Below are 22,623 nucleotides of genomic sequence, written 5' to 3' on the forward strand. Positions count from 1 at the left end.
GCTAAGGCAAAAAAAGAAAGTGTACGGCTGCTGGAAGGAGGGTCAGGTGACGAGGAAGGAACACAGGGATGCTGTTCGTGTTTGTAGGGAGAAAATTCGTGTGGCCAAAGCCCAACTAGAGTTGAAGCTGGCCATGTCTGTGGGAGACAATAAAAAAGGTTTTTTTTAGATATGTGAATAGAAAAAGGAGAACCAAAGAAAACATAGGTCCGCTACTAGATGGAGAGGGTCTCCTCACAGAGGATGACATAGGCAAAGCAGAGACTTTTAATGCCTTCTTCACCTCTGTCTTCAACGCTGATGATGGGCTTCGGGACCCAGGGTACCCTGAGCTGGAGGACCATGATGGTGGGAATGACAAACTCCCAAATGACCCTGAACGTGTGCGGAATTTGCTGCTCCACCTGGATCCATACAAGTCCATGGGTCCGGATGGGATCCATCCCAGGGTGCTTAAAGAGCTGGCTGATGTCATCGCGGGACCTCTCTCAATTATTTTTCAACGATCTTGGGAATCTGGTGAGGTCCCATTGGATTGGAAGCTGGCAAATGTGCCAGTTTTCAAGAAGGGTAAGAAAGAAGACCCTAGCAATTACAGGCCTGTCAGTCTCACGTCAGTGCCTGGTAAAATTATGGAGAAGATGATCCTTGAGGTTATTGAAGAGCACCTGGGGGACAATGCAGTCATTGGTCCCAGCCAACATGGGTTCATGAGGTGTAGGTCCTGCCTAACAAATTTGATTTCCTTTTATGATAAGATCACCCATCTAGTTGACCAAGGGAAACCAGCTGATGTGATCTTTTTGGACTTCAGCAAGGCTTTTGACATGGTTTCCCATAGGATCCTACTGGACAAAATGTCCAGCATACAGCTAAACAAAAACGTCATACGATGGGTGAGCAATTGGCTGACAGGCAGGGCTCAAAGGGTTGTGGTAAATGGGGCCACATCTGGCTGGCGGATGGTCACTAGTGGGGTCCCTCAAGGCTCCATTTTAGGGCCAGTCCTCTTCAATGTTTTTATAAATGACTTGGATGTAGGACTGGAAGGTGTTTTGAGCAAATTTGCCGACGACACCAAACTTGGAGGAGTTGTGGACTCGGCTGAGGGTGGAAAGGCCTTGCAGAGAGATCTGGACAGATTGGAGAGCTGGGCGATCACCAACCACATGAAGTTTAACAAAAGCAAGTGCCGGGTCCTGCACCTGGGACGGGGCAACCCTGGCTATACGTACAGACTGGGCGATAAGATGCTGGAGAGCAGCCCCGCAGAGAGGGATCTGGGGGTTGTGGTTGACAGCAAGTTGAATATGAGCCAGCAGTGTGCCCTGGCAGCCAGGAGGGCCAACCGTATCCTGGGACGCATCAAGCATGGCATTGCTAGTCGGTCGAGGGAAGTGATTGTCCTGCTCTACTCTGCGCTGGTGCGGCCTCCCCTCAAGTACTGTGTGCAGTTCTGGGCACCACAGTACAAGAAGGACATTAAACTGTTGGAGAGTGTCCAGAGGAGGGCGTCGAAGATGGTGAAGGGCCTAGAGGGGAAGACATATGAGGAGCGGCTGAGGTCACTGGGCCTGTTCAGCCTAAAGAAGAGGAGGCTGAGGGGGGACCTCATCGCAGTCTACCCCTTCCTCGCGAGAGGGAGTGGAGAGGCAGGTGACCTATTCTCTGTTATCACCAGTGACAGGACCCATGGGAACAGTGTTAAGCTGAGGCAGGGGAAGTTTAGGCTGGACATCAAGAAGAGGTTCTTCACGGAGAGGGTGGTCGCACACGAACAGGCTCCCCAGTGAAGTAGTCACTTCACCAAGCCTGTCTGAATTTAAGAAGAGATTGGACTGTGCACTCAGTCACATGGTCTAAACTTTTGGGCAGACCTGTGTGGTGCCAGGAGTTGGAGTTGATGATCCTTATGGGTCCTTTCCAACTCGGGATTTTCTATGATTCTATGATAATTCCATGCGTTTAACAGTCAAGACAGTTGGCAGGCAGCTACTTGCTCAGCACAACACAGCTCGTGCTGTACACAGCCACACAAGAGGCCATGGTCCACCCATTTTGGAAAGCATGCTCTGAAAAGGGAATTTAGAGGAGTGGATCCTATTAACTACTTGAAGTTTTGCATTTCCTCTGCTTCCCCATCTGACATTAACAGTCAGGCACCTTTCCATTAAAACTAATTTTTATATGTAACAGTAGTAATACACTACATGCCGGGGGTATATATTAATTATAAATTGTTGTACCTTGCAGCTACTATAATACAGCATTTTCTGAAGAGAAGTTCCTCTGTAACATTGGAGTATAGCTTGTTACTAAAACAGGAATTAATAAACCCTCATTACATACTTATCAGTCTGACAATCTAAGACAGAAGGTTGCTTATAAGAAATAACTAACAACTTCATTACTGAATGAAAAACTAGCCAGAACATATTGCCATCATGGAGAGGAACAGCTACTCTGCAGCTGTGCTCCCTTCCCTGGCAGAAGCTGATGCAGTAAGCTTATTAAATAATAAATAAATAAAGGATGCAGTAACATGAAACTATTATAAGAGATCAGCTGCTGGATACATCATAGTATTGAGTGCTTGACTATGTATGATTCAGATTAATCTGGATGAATATGCACATATGCACACACAAATACATAAAAATAACCTGGACAAATACAAATTTATAACATTGTCTAAATATATTTACACATAAGCATATATAAATATGTATTTATTTGTAAGATATCTCTGTCTGGAAACAAAAAGAAAAACTATCTACAGTCAGCTTGAGTGAACTGAAAGACCACCAAGTGTGCAGTTACACGTTATGCCTAACCCGGTGTAATTGCCAGCTTACACTTACAGAGGAAATATTTACAAAAGACTAATTGACAAGAGAACACAATCTAGCTAGTAACAAAGAAATAAAACAAACAAACAAAAAAAAAAACATGTCAAAAGACCTGCATGAAAGGGAGTTTGGACCAGAATCAAGTCACTTTATTCTTGGAATAACAAGAGAACCAAAATTCATGTAATGGCAATTACAAAAGTTCTGTCTATAAACAAAATAAAGACTGCTATCTAAAGCTATCAAAGTGTTGATCATCAAAAAATAAGGGTAACAAGGCTGTTTCTTGAGGAATTTCTCAGTACTAGAGAAAATAGATGAAAATCTTTCAAGGAGGTAGTGTTTAGGCAGACAACTCATTGAGACATAACTTTAAGGAAAGAATTCACTAAAAAATTTATTCAGCAATTTTCCAAATTACACATTTGTGGTTGTCCCCAACTTCTTTGAAAAATAACAAGTCTACTTTCCACATTTACTGTTTTCCAACATATCTGTTGAAAGAAGAAGTTGTCTACAGTTCATACCATAAGCCACCACTATTAGTGTCCTGCCTAGAATCTGTGAGATACCCGAAATACCTGTAAAAACATTCAGTGAGGGGAGAGACTTCCTCCAGTAGAAATAAAACTATGACTTGGGATTTCTTTGCAATAGACTCAAGATGTTCAATACGTTCAGACTATTTGATACAGACTTAACTATAAGCTACAGACTTGAACCTTAGCCACCAGAACCAAGAACACATGAAAACCAGTGCCAGGACAATGTTGAGCTCTTCATCTCTTCACAGCATGTATTCCCAAGTCTTCCTAAGTACAATAGTTCAAATAAACTAACTTCATAACTTCATTTGATATGGATTTTATCACCAGGTTCTTCCATATGCTTTTTTTTTTTTTTTTAAGGAATCCAACAAGTCTAACACATTTAGAATTCCCACCATGATAAAAGGCATGAAAATCTGACACCTAGCCAAAACACACACCTGCATTTAATTTTGCAAAGTAGGCAAATCATAAGCTCATGTAAGTGAGAAGCACAGAACAAGTTTGGTACATTTGTTACATGAAAGATAACATTTACAGGAAGATATAATGAGAGTTAGAACTTATCATAGCATTCCCAAGAAAGATAAAGCAGGAAGAGCTCAATGTTGTTTTTATGCCCATCTCATTTGGTCTGTTTAAAGAGAGGGAGTGGAGGTGGGTGAGGGAGAAAAAAATGAACATCTACACTAATGTAACTTATGCACTCCACCAAAAGTTTTTTTTTTTTTTTAAATATACAATTGATAGAATTTTGAAAAACTAAGAATACCAATGACTTGATAGCTGAATTATTTAATTTTATTAACACTGAAAGACCCTTTCTATTTACAGCCACACAGATCACTGAAAAAAAACTCATGTTCTCTTCGTATCTAAAACCTCTCTTCAATAGTGTGGGTAAAAACGGAACAAGAAATACACACAGCAACCTACTGTATTGGAATCAAAACAGACACCTCCTGACTTAGCTAACTATTTAAAAACAAAATTAAAACCCTTTTCAAATTTTACTCCAAAAACTCAAAGCCTCACAAGCATCATCATTTGCCTTCCTGTTTCTGAAGCACAACTTCATCAGGACTGCCTAAGATGGTAATTTATACCCTTCACTGTGGCAGTATCACCATGGAAAGTCATCAAAAAAAAAAAAACAAGACTACCTTTAGAGGAGAATCCAAAGACAAGTTTTCAAAGTTTCCAAACAACACAAGTGTCCTAGTTTTGGCTGGGCTACAGTCAATTTTATTCCTAGTAGCTGGTAAGGTGCCGTGTTTTGGATTTAAGATTAAAATAATGCTAACACACAGATGGCTTAGTTGTTGTAGAGCAGATAACAGAACTAGGACAGGTGACCTAAAGTGGCCAAAGGGATGCTCCACACCATCTGGCCACATGTGGAACAACAAAGTGGGGTGACTAGCTGGAGTGGGGCAGGGGACCACTGCTGGACATCAGTCAGTGGGTGGTGAGCAAACGCATTGTGCATCACTTGCTTTGTTTAGTATTTTATTACTATTTTCTCTTCCTTTTCTATCCTATTAAATTGTCTTTATCTCAACCCTTTTACATTTTTGTCCCTGATTCTCTCCCCCATCCCACTGCAGAGAGGGGAGGGTGAGTGAATGGCTGTGCAGTGCTCTGCTACTTGCTGGGTTAAACCGCAACACAAAAGCTATTCAGAGGTGCAAAACAAAGAGGGATGTAATTCTTTTCTTTTGGTTGTAAGAAATGGTACTGCTACAACAAGCTCAGAAGCTGTGAGTTGACCTGCCCCCAGTATCCTAATATTTTAAAAGTTTATCTAACTACTAAATCTCCTTTACCTATGATCTTATGACACGTGATGTACCACTATTGATTCATGTGCAAATAAAAAACAAGAAAAATACCAGATAAGAACTACCTCAAAAGTGCTAGACTTAATAAAATGCAATAAAAATACAACAATTTGCAATACAGAAGTCTCACCTGTTAACACAGTAGTATCGACTCTGGGAAACGTAAGGTGTGCATTGAGTTTTTAACCGCTTTCTCTCCATCTCCTTCCAACTATCTTCTGTACATTTTCTCTTTGCCTGTTTTTCTTCATGTTTTTTCTCAACATATTCAGCATATGTCTGGATCCTATAACTTTCAGCATACCTGCTGGTGTTTACAGCTATGGGGAAGAAGAGTGATGTTATATACAAAATGCTTAAATTACAACACACCCTCTCCTGAGATAACTTAGTCTGAAAAACAGAAGGCTATTTGTTCAGTTCATAAAAATTACTTTTTCTAGTTCCACTGTTAGTGGTAAAATAAGTACATAAATAAATAAATGTTGTACTCTCCTAAATTCACACTGTACATTTGAATTACACATTTAAAACATTTCTGAGTCAGACTTCTTCCAAGAAGGGTTAATTCTACTGAAGACTTTTCTTTTAAATTAGAAACCATCAATTCTTCACTCATAACCCTCTTCCAGATTGCTTGTTGGCAAGAAAAGATTTCCTGGATTTTTTCCCTTTTAGTCTCATTATTTAACCCAGCAGGTTTATTTTGCAAGTCTGCCAGGAAAAGACGACATTTGCACAGGCTTTGCCAAAACTCTGATTGCTGTGAAACATAAGCTTATTTGAGCTGCATTTTTTGTTGCACAGGATACCCATGGAAGCAGCACTTAACTAGCATCCAGCTGTTCCATCCTTGTATCTTTCTAATGTTCTGTCTCCACTTAACCAAAAAAGACTGCCAGTTCAAGGTAGAAGGATTTCTGTCAACACAAAATTAGAATCACTTAAAAAAGAAAAAACTTTCACTGCCTTCACTCAGCAACAGTTTACCAACATTCCTCCAAGTCCCAGTATCTTCGCAACTCTCAGCCTTTAATCTGGAAGCCAAGCTCTGGCCTGAAGCCATCACTATAACAGATGAATCAGCAAATTAAACTGGCTGTCAGCTGGTGTCCTCTACCGTTTTCAGCCTAACTCACTGAAAGAAAGCATTGTAAACTAACCAGCACACCCATTTTAATCTAAAACAAACAAAAGAACACATTCTTTTTCATGCATGTCTGCTGTGCATTTTAAAATACCGTAATAGTAAAATGTAGATAAAATCCTGATTTTATTACTTCACTTCTAATCTTCCCATAGAAATTTCAGATGCGTAACCAACCTTCTGATCCCAGCTGAAGCACTGCCATCTTAAATACAGGGCATTCTGTACTACCCCTAGCCCATGCACAAGACATAGCATGCTCTGACATTGCAATTCAGACAGGTAAGGAAGATGGGTAGTGGATTTTTTTTTCTCTTTCAGAGAAAAATCTTCTATTCTGCATATTGGCTATACTAACATGAATTGAAGCAGCTATAATACAAGTCATGGCACACATATGTTGCTGCTACAAAGTTTTTCAAATGTACATAAAACTTGACAACACATTTTTATATTTAATTTTAATCCCAAGAATAGATAACTTTAATTATGATTAACGGTCTCATGAGACTGCTGCATTAACCAGATACATGTTAAACATACCTCCCGTCACCCCCCTTTTATTTATTTTGAACTGTGAAGTTATAGGATCTGTTTGAAGAATTAGGAGCATATTTATTGCCCATGAAGTTATAGTACAGGCATCATAAATGAATTAATAATGCTCACTGAAGTTACTGCGTGCCAGCTGACATTCCTACGGGTAAAATTTGTTTAGTTTAACTCAAGCATGTTTTTACTTGCTAAAAATCAAGCACACAGTTACCATGGATCATCTGATAAATACTGATTTGTTAAAACAGAATAACCATTTCACATTGTTTGTTTTGCTATAAACTTCGAAGCAGAGTTATGGCTCATCCATTTAATTCCCTGACAAACCCTGCCTATATATAAGGAAAAAATAATCCTTATGAATCAGCCTAAAGATAATTCTTAAAAATTATCTGTATGAAAGTTAGAAGAGCTGTCTGTCCAAAAATACTACCTTGAAGCAAGACCTGTATTTTATGCAACATGTTCCTGTTGCCACATACATACTTTTACATATGTGTATATGCATCTAAAAAGTTCTAAAAAGTTAAATGTTGAATGTAACTAGCATATTTTATGTCAAATTCAGTATATAGAAAGTGCAAATGCTTTATGCATTGAACAACCGAAATGAAGGCACATAAAAATTCTATGGAGCCACACAGACAAGTGAATCTTCCACGGTTTGGATCTGAAAAACAGCTCCCTTAAGAGCTTTAAATACGTTCTCTCTGATGCTCTTCTGGTGAATGATGTCCCTGCTGTCAAAGAAACCAAATACAGTTACCTCACCCTGCAGTGCCCATGGAAGAAATGCATTGCTAGAATACCTGGTGAATTCTAATGAACTGAATAGAACATAAGGTTTTTATTTACTTGTTTTTAAATCATAGAGAAGACAAAATTTTTTTGTGAGAAACCTGACATACTAACCAGCACCACATGGCTGCATTTCATTACATTGGGTGCAGCTGTAAAGTTAAGTTTCTGCCTTAAAGTCGAATAATAGTAATTGCACATTATTTCAGGAAAGATTTCTAAATGACGGCATCTTCCCTAGTTAACAGGCAAGCTATTAAATAGGCTGGCTGACACTGAGTGATCCAAGAGGAATGTGTACAAAGATGCTCTTTCACCAAGTCATTACTGTCATACAGAGCAAAATCCTTACTGATGGCCACCAGCAATATTAAGCCTCTTAAAAATTGTCAAATATGTAAGTGAACTGCATAAGTAAAATAATCACAATTCATAAATTACAGAGAACTACACAGATTAAGGCTGTGATACTAAACACTCAAATTTATGAAATGATAAAAGTAAAATATCACCTATGAAGTATTAAAGTGACCTCTGCATAGATGCTGCTTTGAGACTACTCCCTCAATCAGATTGAGGGGGTCCAAATTGTGAGTAGCTAATTCAGTGCTTTGTTTTATTCTCATTACTCGTGACTGTTCCAAAACGTTTACATATGCGTTTTTTTCATTTGTTTTTGAAATTGTCCAGTTTGAAAGTAAAGCTCCTTAGCTCAAGAAGCTAACAAGTGCCTATTTTATAAACAGAAAGCAGAAGTAAACTAAAGACCACACATCCCAAACTAGAGGATATATTTTTAATTAACCTAAATGGAATTAAATTGTCCACTACACAAAGCATCCAATCATGGCTGGGATCCCCCACACAAACATATTAACATATTACGAGAAAAGTCATAAATCAAAATTCTCCAAAAGAAACAGCACATGATCGTGTGGCCATGAACTTTATCAATGGAAGTGTAATTGACCTCCATTATGTTAAATATTAGTGAAACTGGTATTGCAATATTATTTTTTTCCCCCCACTTAGCTGATAAGCAGTTTTCAGACTTCAGTATACCCGGAAAAGTTCTACTGCAAGGCACTACACTGTTTGACAACTGACTAGTCAGACCAGAAATTGTAAATGCATTTCTCCGACCTCTCCCACTCGAATTATGAAAATTACTGATAGTTGCTAGTGCTGATTCAACATTTAAAAGGACTGGGTACACTCTGTTGGCTTCTCTCAGAAATATACGTGAACTTGACAGAACCCTCACCAATCTGCCAATATTTCTGTTTACTGCTGCTCTTTTCCTACCCTCTCCGATTTCTCTCCCAGTTCAGCCTTTTCGTGGCAGTGCCTGTCTCATACTGGCTTCATAACCCACCATACCCTTGAACATTCTTTAGTGTTAAATTCATGGATCCCAGTTCTGCTCCAGCCATGCACTACTCCCACCTTCTTTTATAAATTGCATGTTTCTGCTGCCGTTCGGCGCCACTTTTACCTTGTGTTGCATTATCCAGTTCTGGTTTTTATCGCAGTTTTCTACATACAGGTTAGCCATTATCAAATATAGTTTTCTTTAGTATCCAAGGTATTTCAGAACAGGCCCACTCACAGCCTCTTTGCTGCATCTAAACATGCCAACTAGTTCCCATTCTCACCCCGTTAACTTGCTCCCCGGCTATCCCTTACCTAAAACAAGGGAGCAGGGCTGGCAGCGGGGCTGGCACCAGGCGCTGGTCCAAACACTACCACAAAATTGCCCCTTGGTGATGCATAAGCGGTTACAAGACCCCATGCCTCGTTCACACCCCAAAAGGACCAGCATACTCCAAACAAGTAAACAAAAACATATGATAAAAATGACTCCACTACCATTTTTTTTCCGCTTAGAAGTCTGTTTTGACAACCAAAATAAAAAACACTGTAAGAACAGCGACAGGCTGGCAGAGCATTCCTTCCCCCACCAACATAAATGGACAAATTGTAAAACTATGACTAATCCTTAGGATTAGGAAGGAGGCAGGCTACACTAACCTTAACCATGCCTTTTCAGCTACCGATAAACTACTATTTTTTAGCTTTCTTTCCAAAAGTTTCTTCACTTGGTGCCTGTGCAGCACCCCAGAGTCAAGTACAAGCGGCAGCCATTCGAACACAGAAACACAGTGCAGACCCAACCTCATGAGCTTTGTGCGCTCTTCTCACTACTTCAAGAGAACGAAATCCTAAACTAGCTATTTTATTGTATTATTTAGCAATTTTCAGATAAATGACCTTAAGACTAACTGCCCTACGTTGCTCTTAGCTCTGACAAAATAATTAAAAAAAAACAAACAAAACACAACTAAACATAGTGGATAAAACCACTTTCTCAGGTATATTTATCTCAATAATATTTACCAAAAAAAAAAGTTAACAAAACCTGCTTGCTTTTGTCAGCAACTTAGGAGGATGGGAATTCATTTGCATTTCAACAGCAACACCTGAATTCTTTAAATCCTGCTCTAAAACTGTTGGGTTTCAAACCAGCCGTTCTAAGCCAAACGGCTGAAGAGCACAGTGGAGTTTTAAGGGAGCAAATCCATCTGACACTGCTACTGTCAGAGCTGTCTAAAGCCTCATCAGTTCCTAAGGGCAAGGCACCTACACAAGACAGGCACGATTCTTTAAAGCTTTGGTTTTCAACCCGCACTAGCGAGGCAGGTATTTTGTTGAGTTGGATGTATTTCGCATGCCCCTTGCTAGAGCTTTTATTAAAATGAAACTACCTTGAAAGCAGTTTTTCCCCTTTCATCAGAATTATCCTGCACAGGTTCACTTCTCATAGAGTCGAGCAAATACATTTCAACTGTGACTGAAGGGAGTCAAAAATAACTGCTAATTCAGCTACAGATCACCTGCTTTCCATTTTCCGTAACAGCTGTGCTGCCGCATTCGAGCCCTTTTGCACATGCCAAGGTAAGTACAGCATGCTTGCACAGCATTACCGAATGAAGTGACACTTCATTAACGTGCTCCTCAAGATCCTTGTCCTCAAGGAAGGTTAAGGATTAAAAAAAAAAAAAAGAACACAACTCATTGCAAACTGTTTTAAAAAATAACATGATAGTCAAGAATTAGATTGAGCAAGTTCCTCTAGGATCATCCTGCACTGAAGCATCATGACGGGAAAGTCTGAGTTTGCTCTGACAGCAGGAAATAAAAGGTGTCTAAAAATTTTGGTTTAAAAAAAAAAATACATCACTACTACACATTTCTTTGGAGTCCATGAAGAAAATCCTACCTTTGAATAAACCACTCTCGTTCTGAGACACAGGTACAGAATTCAGTACAAAATGTACAAGGACAAGTCACTGTGTTAAGGACACCATTTTTATAAGTCACTAAATATATCAATTTTGTTATTTAATTCCATACCTAATTTCACAAGCTGCATACTAACTGCACAAAAACATAAATAAGGATGGTGAAGATGTATTTCCTTGGTCAACAGAACCAGCGTACTGGAGATTGATGGACAAAAGTTATTTTACAATGAGGGATCTGTCGTATCTGAATTACACATGGGATTAGCAGCTATTTGCAGGCTATATCAGAACTGAAAACGCCAACTTGTATGTGGCACTGACCATCTCTTTCTATTTTCTCCTCCTGTATTAGTCTAAAGACAGCGGAACGTGTTAATACAGATTTAAAAACAGACTTTTTATAAGAGATTGCTTTACAAAGACTGTCATTTCTTGAAACCTGGATCAGGGTAGAGGGAGCAGTGTCAGTGTGATGGCAAAGCAGCCCTTCACCTTGCAAAGGACGATGGCCAGGTTAGCCAGAGAGCAAACCAAAATGAGTCTCTGTCTGTTTTGGAGAAAATGGGAAAATGAACAGGTGAAATAAGATGGTTTTACAGACAAGAAAAGAAAAAAAAATGCCAAGTACAAAGCATAGCAAAGAAAGGACAAGGAACCTTAGACAGTATTTTAAACTCAAATATTATAAAGGAGTCTTAAGGACACAGCCTACCAACTGTTCTGTGTGTTCCCACAGCACCAGAACAAAATATGCAATAAATGAATTTTATATCTATATAAAACAAAGCAAAACAAAACCACACCTGCCCACTAAGCAATGTTTGGCGTTCGTGGGGTGCTGGCTTCCCCTCCTAACCTTTTGCTGATATCCTGGGTCTGTTCTATTGCCATTTAACAGGGACTAGGAACAGTTTAAAGGCGAGACTCTTAGATTTACAATATCTGACATTATTCTTAAAAACGCAGACAGGAAACTGCAGCCACACAGTGCTAGGCCTAATATTTTATGCAAATTATAGTCATATACATGCACGCACTTGGATGTGATACAACATCCTTAGAAGTTCAGATACATGTGCAAAGAACATCTCTTATGCTCTTTTCCTTGCTGCATTGTAAACATTTACTTAGAAATTTTTGTTGTTGTTTTAAATAAAAATACCAGACATGTCTAACATGTCTGTAGATACCCCCTGTATCATTCTTGCACAAAATGTACATAGGAACTTTATAAGTAGAAAATTAAAGTGAAATGCTTTTTTTGTACAGGTTAGTTGGTGGCACAGAATCAAGCCTCTCCATGTAAACAGGTATGCCAGCAAAGTATCAGAATGGCATCATTGCCTCGTCTCCACAGTGTACAGCTGCACATGCTAGATAAGTCATTTGTTATTCCCAGAGCAGCTACTGGGGAAAAAAAATCTCTCCACAGAGAACACAGATGACAGTACAATCCACTGAGACGTTTCACACTATATACATGTATGCAGATTGTTAGGATTTTAACTTTCTTAAAGTTGCAGTTTAAGTACTAAAAGAAGTCAAACCGTTTTGCCTTTGCACCCTGTTTAAATGCCTCAGCAATAGAAAAAAAATCTGTGAAATGCATTAACCCATTTGAAAAAAAAAAAATCCTAAACAGATGAAAAGCTAGTCAAAAGAGTTCCAAGATTACATTAATAAGAAACTTATTATATTCAAACTTGCATGGCAAAGGGTTAGTTTTTTGTTAGTTTGCTTTTTGTTTTTTAAGCAATGAGAAGAAAACATTGCCGCAGGTGCCTGACAGCAAGTCCATCCCTAATCTGTCCTCTACATCACTAATGCTGAAAGTTGTAAAACAGCTGTGTTGTGATTTAGATCTCTAGCTCTAATGTAAGACAAGGACTAGAATATATCATCCAGCAATTCCACTTCTTGTTACACACAAAACTCCTGAACCACACAAGTACAAAATTCACCACATTTCATTGCCAGCACTTACTAGCACAGAAATGCTAGTAGAACTAGTAAAATGTTCAGATCTGTTAATATACAGAAAGTGTAAAATGTACATAACACTTCCTTTCCCATAAGATAGGTCTTTGAGTAACAGTAGATGTTGGGAATGGATTGGTCAGATCTGAGATTTTTTCTGGAAGGCACACCACGATGTGGGGCTAGCTGGCTAGGCAGCTGATTTCATCTAACAGCCGGTTACCAAACAGGGGGAATCCCCTTCCTTGCTCCTTAGACCCTGCAAGCCGCATGGTCCCATGCCCTTCTTTATGATGTTTCTCTGGTTTATAGACCTGCTGATGAGCTAGGTGACCCCCACTGAACCAGCAGCAATTTTATTATTTTTTTTTCTGGGCACAGAATCAGCAAAAGGATAACAGTGAGAGCTCACTGCTTGAGTAGGACAAGAGTCATGACCTTTATACATGAAGGATTACAACTGACACAAACCATTAACTACGTTTTAATGCCAGCAAATTAAATATTTCAGCTAAGGCTGAGCAGTCACAGGAAGCAAACTCCTGCAAATCTGGTGACATTTCTGATGCTTGTTAATAACTTCAGACCAATGAAGTAGTGAACTGAGCTTGGAGACGTCCTCGAGGCAGTGCTGTTCAGTGACAGAGGCAGGTTCATAGCAATTCAGGCAGTTCTCAATCCAAGCCTATTAATGCTCCAGGTCACTGTAAGACACAGGTAACAAGCCCACCCACCGTACTGGGGGATACACTGGAGAATGGCTGCACTGCATTACCAGAATTAGCATATTCCCTAATGCATGAAACAAATGCATTAATACCAACAATAAAAGGAAACCTGTAACTTTTCCATTTTGATACCTCTTGTTGCCCATGAGGAGTGCAAAACCTACAGACTCACTGCTCAGGCACAATTTCTGTCTTGGACATCCCAGTGAAACCTTTTCACTCAGGCCCTTACATTGCCTGCAGAAACACGGAACAAAGATCCCTGCAATATTCTGTAAAACAACATGCAGCTTCAAGGCAACATGGTTTCAGAAATCCAACTTGCACGAATATAATTCTTCAAAGAATCTAGGTGTTGCAGTAGGTGCTACCTACCACTTCCCCAAATTCAGTGAGAAGAGATTAAAATGCACACAATCTTGATACACTCGCATACAACTTTAAATTGCATTGGTAAGTATTCATGCTAAGTAGAAGGCTGTACAATAAACCTTGTAATACCCTGGTGAAGTATGAAGTCTAGCCCTCTCTGAGAACTCACAGGTTCAGAAACATTAACGATTTAAACAAAAATCATTGAAAGGCTATCACAGTTTCAGCTGCTGCACCTGCTTTAGTCTTTTGCTCCCCTGCTGTCTAAATACATTGTTCCACTCGGTGCCTAGAGGAAGAAGATATCTTGCACGCAGTAAATGCTGTATGAGCTCATGTATCAGGGCATTAACACATGGAAGAACTTAACATTATTTCAATGCTTGCCATTTAGGATGAGCAGTTGCTTTTCACATGTATTTAAAATTTCTGGTTAACTGCATTTATTACATTTTAAAACAGGAGAAAAAGGTTCTCAGGAACCTTTTCAAAGTTAAAATTGCTCTTAAATTGAAGATGTGGTCTTAAAAGTATCGTAGAACTTGCTCGTAACCAGAACATATATTATTATATAAAACTTAGGTGCAGTTTAATAAAGATAATTAAAAGCAAGTGTTACCCACTAAGAACAAATAAAAGATCTATTTTGGATGTATTTTTTGTCAATTATTTCTATTAACAATACAACTAGAAATCAAGACTATTCACAGAGTGCATGTGTAATAGCCATGTGTCTCAAAACTGAAATTACTGTCAAACTCTTTAAAAAATCTAACATGTTTATAGGAGTTCTTCTGTATTTTAGAAATTATCCCACTCTCAGGAAACTGCAGTTTTTTCAGAGCACATGTTAGGTGGGCTATAAAGACTCCTTAAGGGTAAAGGCACATAAAGAAACCTCCCTGTAAGTGCATCTATGTTCTTTTTAGACCAATGACCTAGATAGTCACTGAAAGCTGGCAGGCAGGCAACAAAACTTGAGGGAAACCCAAACAATCAGAGCTTATCATTGAGGCAGAGCATTAACCGAGGACTTGCTGATGAGAAAACTGCTCAGAATGCTTGAAGTGCTGAAATAGTATTTCAGGTTGTATCAAGTTATTAATTAAAATAAAATACTGATTTTGTTTCAAAATTAAGAAAAGCTGAAGTCTCTCCCATCTCCCCCACCATTTCCAGAATATTTGTATGAAATGCAGGTTCCTCTAAGTGAAGACGCATTGAAATAGTATTTATTTCATACTAACCTTTCCAGAAGAAAAAGCCAACTTTATAAACATATGAAGCTGAACAGCATCCAAAAGCAAGCTTATCTAGCAAGCTGGAAGTCATAAGAGCCAGAAGTTGTGCACCAAGAGTTCGTTCTGAAGTTTTTTATATTTATACAAGCTCATACTGCTTTATCTTTTGTCACTCACTTAAAAAGCATGTGCTCAATGTTTGACAGAAATATTGAGAACTTATGAAGTGCGATTTGGCAACAATGAGCTCTGTCTCCCATATGTTCAACAAAAGGAGTATCAACCATTTAACAAGCTCTCAGTAATTACCTACTCTGAACAGCAAACCTCAACAGAAAATAAAGAATATTTTTCATTTTTGTTTTCACAACGCTAGTAACTTAGTTTACTGTGGAGCATAGTGCAAAAAGTGACACAGCACGTAATCTACACCACCACTTCCACAGACTGGTCACTCCCTTTGGCATGACAACGTGGCAAATTCAACGAGAACTGAGAGCACAGCCCACCAGAACTCAAAAACTATTCTCCCCCTCAAAATGCGCAGGCACAGCTTGCACGTACAGACACCAGGCACACAGCGTCGTGGTGCCTATGAGTAGTTAACCAGCGTTTGTCTCGATGCAGCTCCGACTTGACGCCGAAGCTTTCCGTCTGACTTTGCAGGGTAGTATCATCTTATACAACAGTAAGGCTTTGCTGCTTCTGCTAGCTACCAGAATGCTGCCAACACGCGAGTCACATGAATAACCAAATTAAGTGAAGATTCTTGGACATAATTATAAAAAGCAAAATAAGAAGGTTAAGGGATTTGCTTTTTGTTTCCTGAGGTTTCTGTTTCATGTGTTTTAAGCATGCTGTATTCAGATTGAAACTTAAGAGCAGCTCCAAAATTGCCTATAAAAATCCTGCCCTTTCCCCTAGTTGTTGTTTCAGAAGGAAAAAAGAGGAAGAGGGAGCAAGTCTCTTTATACCATGCAAAGATTCAGATACTTTGGGTTAACACTTCAACGACTAGGAATTGGAATCTGTTCTTCCTTGCCACATACATGCTACGGATCGCCGTGTCGAACAGTTTAATCATTAGTTTAATTTAGCTAAACAGGTTTATTCTTTCCAAATAGAAGAGTGCATGGACCAATGTTTTATCAAGGGTTTTTGACTGGCTCTCTATGGTTACCATTCACGGTTTATGTAACTCAGGAATGCTGTTTTGAAGACCACTGGGATGAATAGATACATTTTATTACCTACATATTTAAAATTGGTTTTCATGCATATTAACATGAGATCTCCAGCATATTCCTAGTGTGCAAGATGAACAAGTTTTTAGTCCATAAAAAAAATGAAGCCAGGAGAGACAGAAGCACCAGAAACAGCACACAAAAGCCTGTACAAAGCATCATGGTTTAGGAGGTCTGTCACTTGTTTGATGCAAAGGATAAGCATGAGAATCAAAATTAATTATAATTTATTATCTGAAATGTAAAACAAACTGAAGAAAAAAATCCCCTCCTCATCAGGTAGAAATTAATCTCAAATGAAAAGCAAAAATTTTCAAAGACTATTTTTTTTAACCTCAGAAATACTTACAAAAAGCCAGCTAATAAATAATTTAGTCAGACGCTTTTATGAAAGCCATTCACAGCTAAATGGTTCTAACAATGGGATATTGAGCTAACAGAAGCTGTTTTATACCAAAGCAATTGTTTCAGCTTGAGAGTTCAAGCAAAGAGGTCACTTTATTATTCATTTCTACTGAATATTTATTCAATTCTTTTGATTAGTTTTTGAACAGCTGCATAAATCTTGCAACATCTTACTGCTATACTGCTAGACAAACAGGTCGACATGACTCAGTAGATCAGAAACTGGTTACAATTTCCAAAGCACAGCAGGTGTGAGTTACGTAAAACTAGCACTTGCGCAGTAAATACAGGCTAGCATGCAGTTTGGGGAACTGAATATAGCTCTTAAGAACTGAGAAACCCTACTCTGGCACTAATTGTGTCCGAATGGAACCAGTAACTTGCCCAATCACACCTGTGGAACCATCTGAGATCTTTTTGCATTCATTTATTCCACCCATCAAATTTCAGGAGTGACTTATTTCATTGAAAAAAAAAAAAAAAAACACAAAGGCTGACTGCACCCATGCATCATCTAGGGTTTTTTTTGTTTGTTGCTTTTGTGTGTTTTGTGTGTTTTAATGATTTTTTAAAATACGTGTATTTATCTCAGATTGACCTTAGAAACCAACACAGCTGACTTAGGACAGTTTGCCTACAGGGCAGGGCTCAACCTGAGGGCCTTCAGAATTCTCATTTTTGGGAGGAAGAGTCCCCACACAGGGGCAAGCAATGTCGCATCAAGACTCTGCCCCTTCCCACCTACCAGCAACATTCTCCCCTGCCATCCTGTCTCAGTTTAGTATGGAACCAACCACTACCTTTCCTTTTCTTTTTCTTTTTTCTTTTTCTTCCTCTGATTCAGATGCAAAGCGAGAACAATTGTGGAAGAGGTGGCTTCTCGTAGGGGCAGGATGTTTGGTTTAAGAGAGGGATTTGGGCCCCCATCTCTGGAATGGAGGAGATGGGTAGCTTACAAGCAAGCAACAGATTGGCCCCAAACCCTGAAACAGTCCTCCCCTGTCTTTCATTGTCCCTTCTTAGTTTTCTTTGCCCACTCACATCACCACCCCTTCCATTTCCTTCACTGGCTGCATGCCAGCTGTCCGCTCCCAAGGAACCTGCTCTGGGATTATCCCGCCCAGCTAGGCACAGCCTACAGCAGCAGCACGGAAACACTGTACCTGGGACACGAGACTATCACAATTTCAGTGCCACCCTTATACACAAAACTAGTGATATGACCGATCACACGCTTCGACTTCTCTTTTAACACCTACAAGGATGAAAAAATAAAAAGGCAGAAGAGGAAAGTTTGTAACAAACAAACCAACTGTATCAACTGGCTATCCTGAGCACACGCCTGCAGGGGTGCTTGCGAATCACCCTTCAAATGATCCGCTGTTCAATTTTATAACTGCACGTTAGTTCAGTCCAATATTCAGTATTTGAATTACTGCTGCAACTGAAAAATAAGGATACCTTCCAAGTCTGAACCAAATTAAAAAAAATTGGTAGGCATACAATCAGTTAACACTCCATCCAGATTATTATAAAACAAATCAGATTTTCATAGTTTTTTCCCACACGTTCTTCTCATTAAAAGGATTCAAAACAAATCTGAATTTTATTTATTTTTTACAGTGTTTAGACTCATATGAGGCCGAATCTGACCACCCTATAAATATAGGGAAACTTCCACACACCCTTCATGTTCTCATTTCATTTATTTTCCATAAATGTTTTTGTTGCACGTGTTACACGTATTAATACCAGCTCAAAGCCAGAAGCAACTCTAAGAGGTAAGCATAAACATATGTCTGCAGCAACATCTTGCTTTGTATCACGTTGTTTGACAGTTCTCCGAGTTTTTTTTATATAGCCCAGAAGATGCAGACATATTTATATAAACAGGTTAAAAAACAGGCCACATCATTAGTTTTTCCTAGCTTCTTTACCTAAACACTGCTCACTAAATCACGAGGATGAGTAGTGACTTTTATTGCCAAAGCTGTTTATTAAAGAAATTTAAATCAGGAAATAGAATAACAATTGATTTTATGATGTATTTATTACAGCAAAAACCAAGAGGCTTAAGCAATTTTACAGTAAAAATCACACAGCTTTTTGGTAATTGAGGTTGCTATAGTTTATCAGCTTGGCTGGCTGAGTACTTTCAGTATATAAGATTTTACTAACCTCATTTCATAAAAATCTATGAAAAACTATAATCACCTGAGCTTCCAAAGAAATAACTTGTTTCCTAGCACACAGGCCACAGAACAAGCCTCCCAGTTTGTCAACGCATTAAAAAGAAAAAGACACACACCGGTGCCAGAAAGATTCAGTTTATATATTCTGCAGACATTCAGTTCTTTCCACAATACCTATTTGCTGTAACAAAATGAACTTGAAAACAAAAAAAGTTGTGATGGTGGTGAATGTGTCTGAATGTTTGGCACACAATGGGCTATTAACTCAGTTGATAGTAGTGGGGAAGTTATTGTAGCAGTATGTGTGTATACACGCACACAAATATATATATAAATAAGTAAATAAAACTAATAGCCTTGGAAGTCGAGAAACAAGCAAGCAGCTTGAAAAGGTGGTGGAAAATGTACAAAGAGAAACTTGTTTTTGTGATTTACAGATATTCTGTACATGAAGGTATCAAAAGCAGAAAAAAATTGTTGTAATTCACCACAAAGACAAATCCTTTTGGAAATGCAAAAAGGTGGCGCAATTCCAACCCTTCATTCAATTCCTTCTCAGCCTATACGTCACACATTGAGACCAAACTGAGTAAGATTAATCAGTCTGAAATAAAAAAGCTGCAGACACTTCAGATAAGTTCCTACTTCACAAACATCATTTGCAAATGCACAGCCCAGAGTACACTTCTACTGAACATAATTTAGATTAAGTCTTATTCCCTCCAATCTTCTAACGTGCTCACTACTGCATGAACAGCATTTCCCTTGAACCTTTGATGGCGTGCTGGTAGCACCGCTAACTATAATGCGGAGATGATGACATGCAAGAGGCATCAGCAATGCTCTCCCGAGTTACACAGCTAGCTAAAAGAGGACCACTTTTATTTTGACATAATTCTTTATTGGTAACTTCTCACTAGGAGTTATATGGTCCATTTGTCTAAACACAGGTGAGGCAACAATGCTCCTTCTGCTATGGAGTGGTTTCTATAAGAAGGCTGCTGGTAAGCACTCATCATTCTCCGCGGAGATAAGTATGTATAAAGTATGATGAACACTTGGAGAAAGTTAAAAAAGAATTAGATAATAATGCAGTATTTATGCATCCTAAACCTGAAAGCTTCTTTATTTTAGCTTTGTAAGACAGATAATGGTGATCTCAGTGGCTTTTTCTACGCTGCTTTTTCTTTTTAGAAGTGTGGGAATTCAGACAGAATAACTCTAAAGTGGGATAAAATTTCAGCCGCTTAATCAAAAGTGTTACGTATACTGCTATTTTTACTGGCTCCACAGCATTTGACATGAGCATTTGAATAAATAGGGATGACACTCATAGAACTATCATGTATAATGGTCTATTTCCAGTCATTGTTCTCAGCAGTAAGTTTATGGGTAGTTCCTCAACCCAGAAACCACTAAGGGCTCATGGATCCAACTACAATCAACCAAAAAAAAATCTCAAAAACAAACTGCTTTTCTTCATAACTGGAAGCAATACTTCCAGTAAATTCAGAGACATTGGTCACTTTTCATTTTTTTACCATGTGCATCTGAGCAGAGAAGCAATGTCAGACAGCCTTACGAAAGTTTGTAACTCACTGCAATTTACAGGATCCTCATAACCCATGTAAACAGCCATGTTAGCTTGCACCTCTTAAAAGTTTAAAACAAAAACAACCATAAACATGCTCAACTAAATCCAGTAATTCCAATCTTTTCAAGAGTCTGCTACCCCTCCTCAACCATGACAGTAGTCCATTCTTTGCCCTCTATGCAAACATTACTACTACGCAATACTTGCCCCAGTCTCATTTCATTCCATACAAACCACTGCTATTAAAACCATTCTGTTTGCTACTAATTAGAATCAAGCGAGTTGCTTTTTGCTCTAACCAAATAATTGTCCTCCTAAATCCTCCGCTTCTTGGCATTTTATTTAACCTCACGTTCATTGTTCCATTCAGCTCTGATTTTATTTACATGTATGCTCTCATTAGCCATTAAATGATACTTAACCCAATTACTACCATCTCCTCTCACTCCTCAGGTGCAAGAATCGCAATCTGAATAGCTTTCCTGGCACCAGATACACCCTAGACTATCTTCTCGTGCTTCTTTTGACTGGTATGTTAAAGCCAACTCTTTCCTATAGATAGTGTAAACAGAACAGACATGGATATGGAAACAGAATGAACACAGTAACTGTAACAATTTGTCCTTTCCTGTGCAAAGCAAGTGGATAGTCTGAACACGAGGGATGATGTTCAGTGATCTATACAATGTGAAATGGGATTATCTGATTCCCAAAGCATTCACAAATATATTTGGCTAATTCTTGATGATTGCTCAAGTGTTAGCTTGCACACTACTTAAGAAATATGTTACTATCTATAGTAATTATGTGAATTAGGAACGCAGGTTCACGAGTTGTTTATACAGTCATGCAGTTTTTTCTTTAAACCAACTCCTCTCCTAAAATCCAAAATATATAAATCTACTGAATAACCAAACAAGAAGCAATATGAAAAAATACAAAAACAACTTCCAAGAAAGTTAAACGTGTACTTCCTGTAGATCTTATCTCCATGAATTTGTTTCAAAGCTAAGCTAAGCTCAAAAGTTCGAACAAAGATTAAAACAATAAAGTCTGGAGACATTGCATGCTATTAATACACAAATTGTAGACACATTAGCAGTCCAGGCTGAGTTATGAGACTAAAGTTATTTTGCATGTGCTCTATAACACACAAAAAGGCTTTCTACTGCAGTTGTCACTTGCAAACGGAAACAAATCAAACATGCATCAGTCCCGAGGATATCTGGAGGCAAAAACAGATCATAAAAGTCCTGATAGTTTTGCTTTGTGCAAAGTGACAGTAAATAACTTTAAAAGAAAACAACACTGCATCAAGTGAAAAAAGTAGCCATACTCTACTTACAGGTTCGGCTACTAGGAGGGTCATGGAAAACTGTCAACTAAATCCAGTTTGGGCTTGTTGTCTTTGCTGCAACACGTGCTGGTACTATGAAAGTTTTGTTCCTCCTAAAGGATCTGGACCAGCTCAGTGGCTTTGCCATTCAAATCGCAGACACTGTTAGCCTAGAGGATTTTACAGGAGATAGCTTAAGTCCTGGCTTAGCACTGAAGTAATTTCAGAAACACTTACCTATTTGTACTTGTTCTGGCTGACTTAATGATACAAATGCTGATGTGTCATCAATCCACGACACCTGAATGTTACCTAGAAAAGGCAAAAGAAATGGCTATGACTATTTCTGTCTCAAAATTGGTCATGTATTTTATATGCTGTGCCATGGAAGAAAAGATAGTCAGCTAAGCATATCTTCAGCAGAGAATATCCTTTTTTGTCAACAAGAGTCCCTGGTAAAGGTGTATAATTATGAGCCTGGAACTGTTCAG

At 38.7% G+C, this 22,623-nt stretch overlaps 1 protein-coding gene across 3 annotated transcripts in view; it reads right to left on the bottom strand.

Annotated features, from left to right (window-relative positions):
* The window catches only part of PARN (poly(A)-specific ribonuclease), a 64,291-nt gene that overhangs the window by 6,376 nt on the left and 35,292 nt on the right, over positions 1 to 22,623 (bottom strand). For all 3 annotated transcript variants that reach the window (XM_080556946.1, XM_080556948.1, XM_080556947.1), the window contains 2 exons: positions 22,370 to 22,444; positions 5,369 to 5,558 (listed from right to left, as the gene is read on the bottom strand). In XM_080556946.1, the coding sequence (XP_080413072.1) occupies positions 5,369 to 5,558; positions 22,370 to 22,444 (265 nt within the window). The remainder of the gene's footprint in view (positions 1 to 5,368; positions 5,559 to 22,369; positions 22,445 to 22,623) is intronic.

This window comes from Anser brachyrhynchus, assembly GCF_964034855.1.
Source record: "Anser brachyrhynchus genome assembly, chromosome: 15".
Lineage (NCBI taxonomy): Eukaryota > Metazoa > Chordata > Aves > Anseriformes > Anatidae > Anser > Anser brachyrhynchus.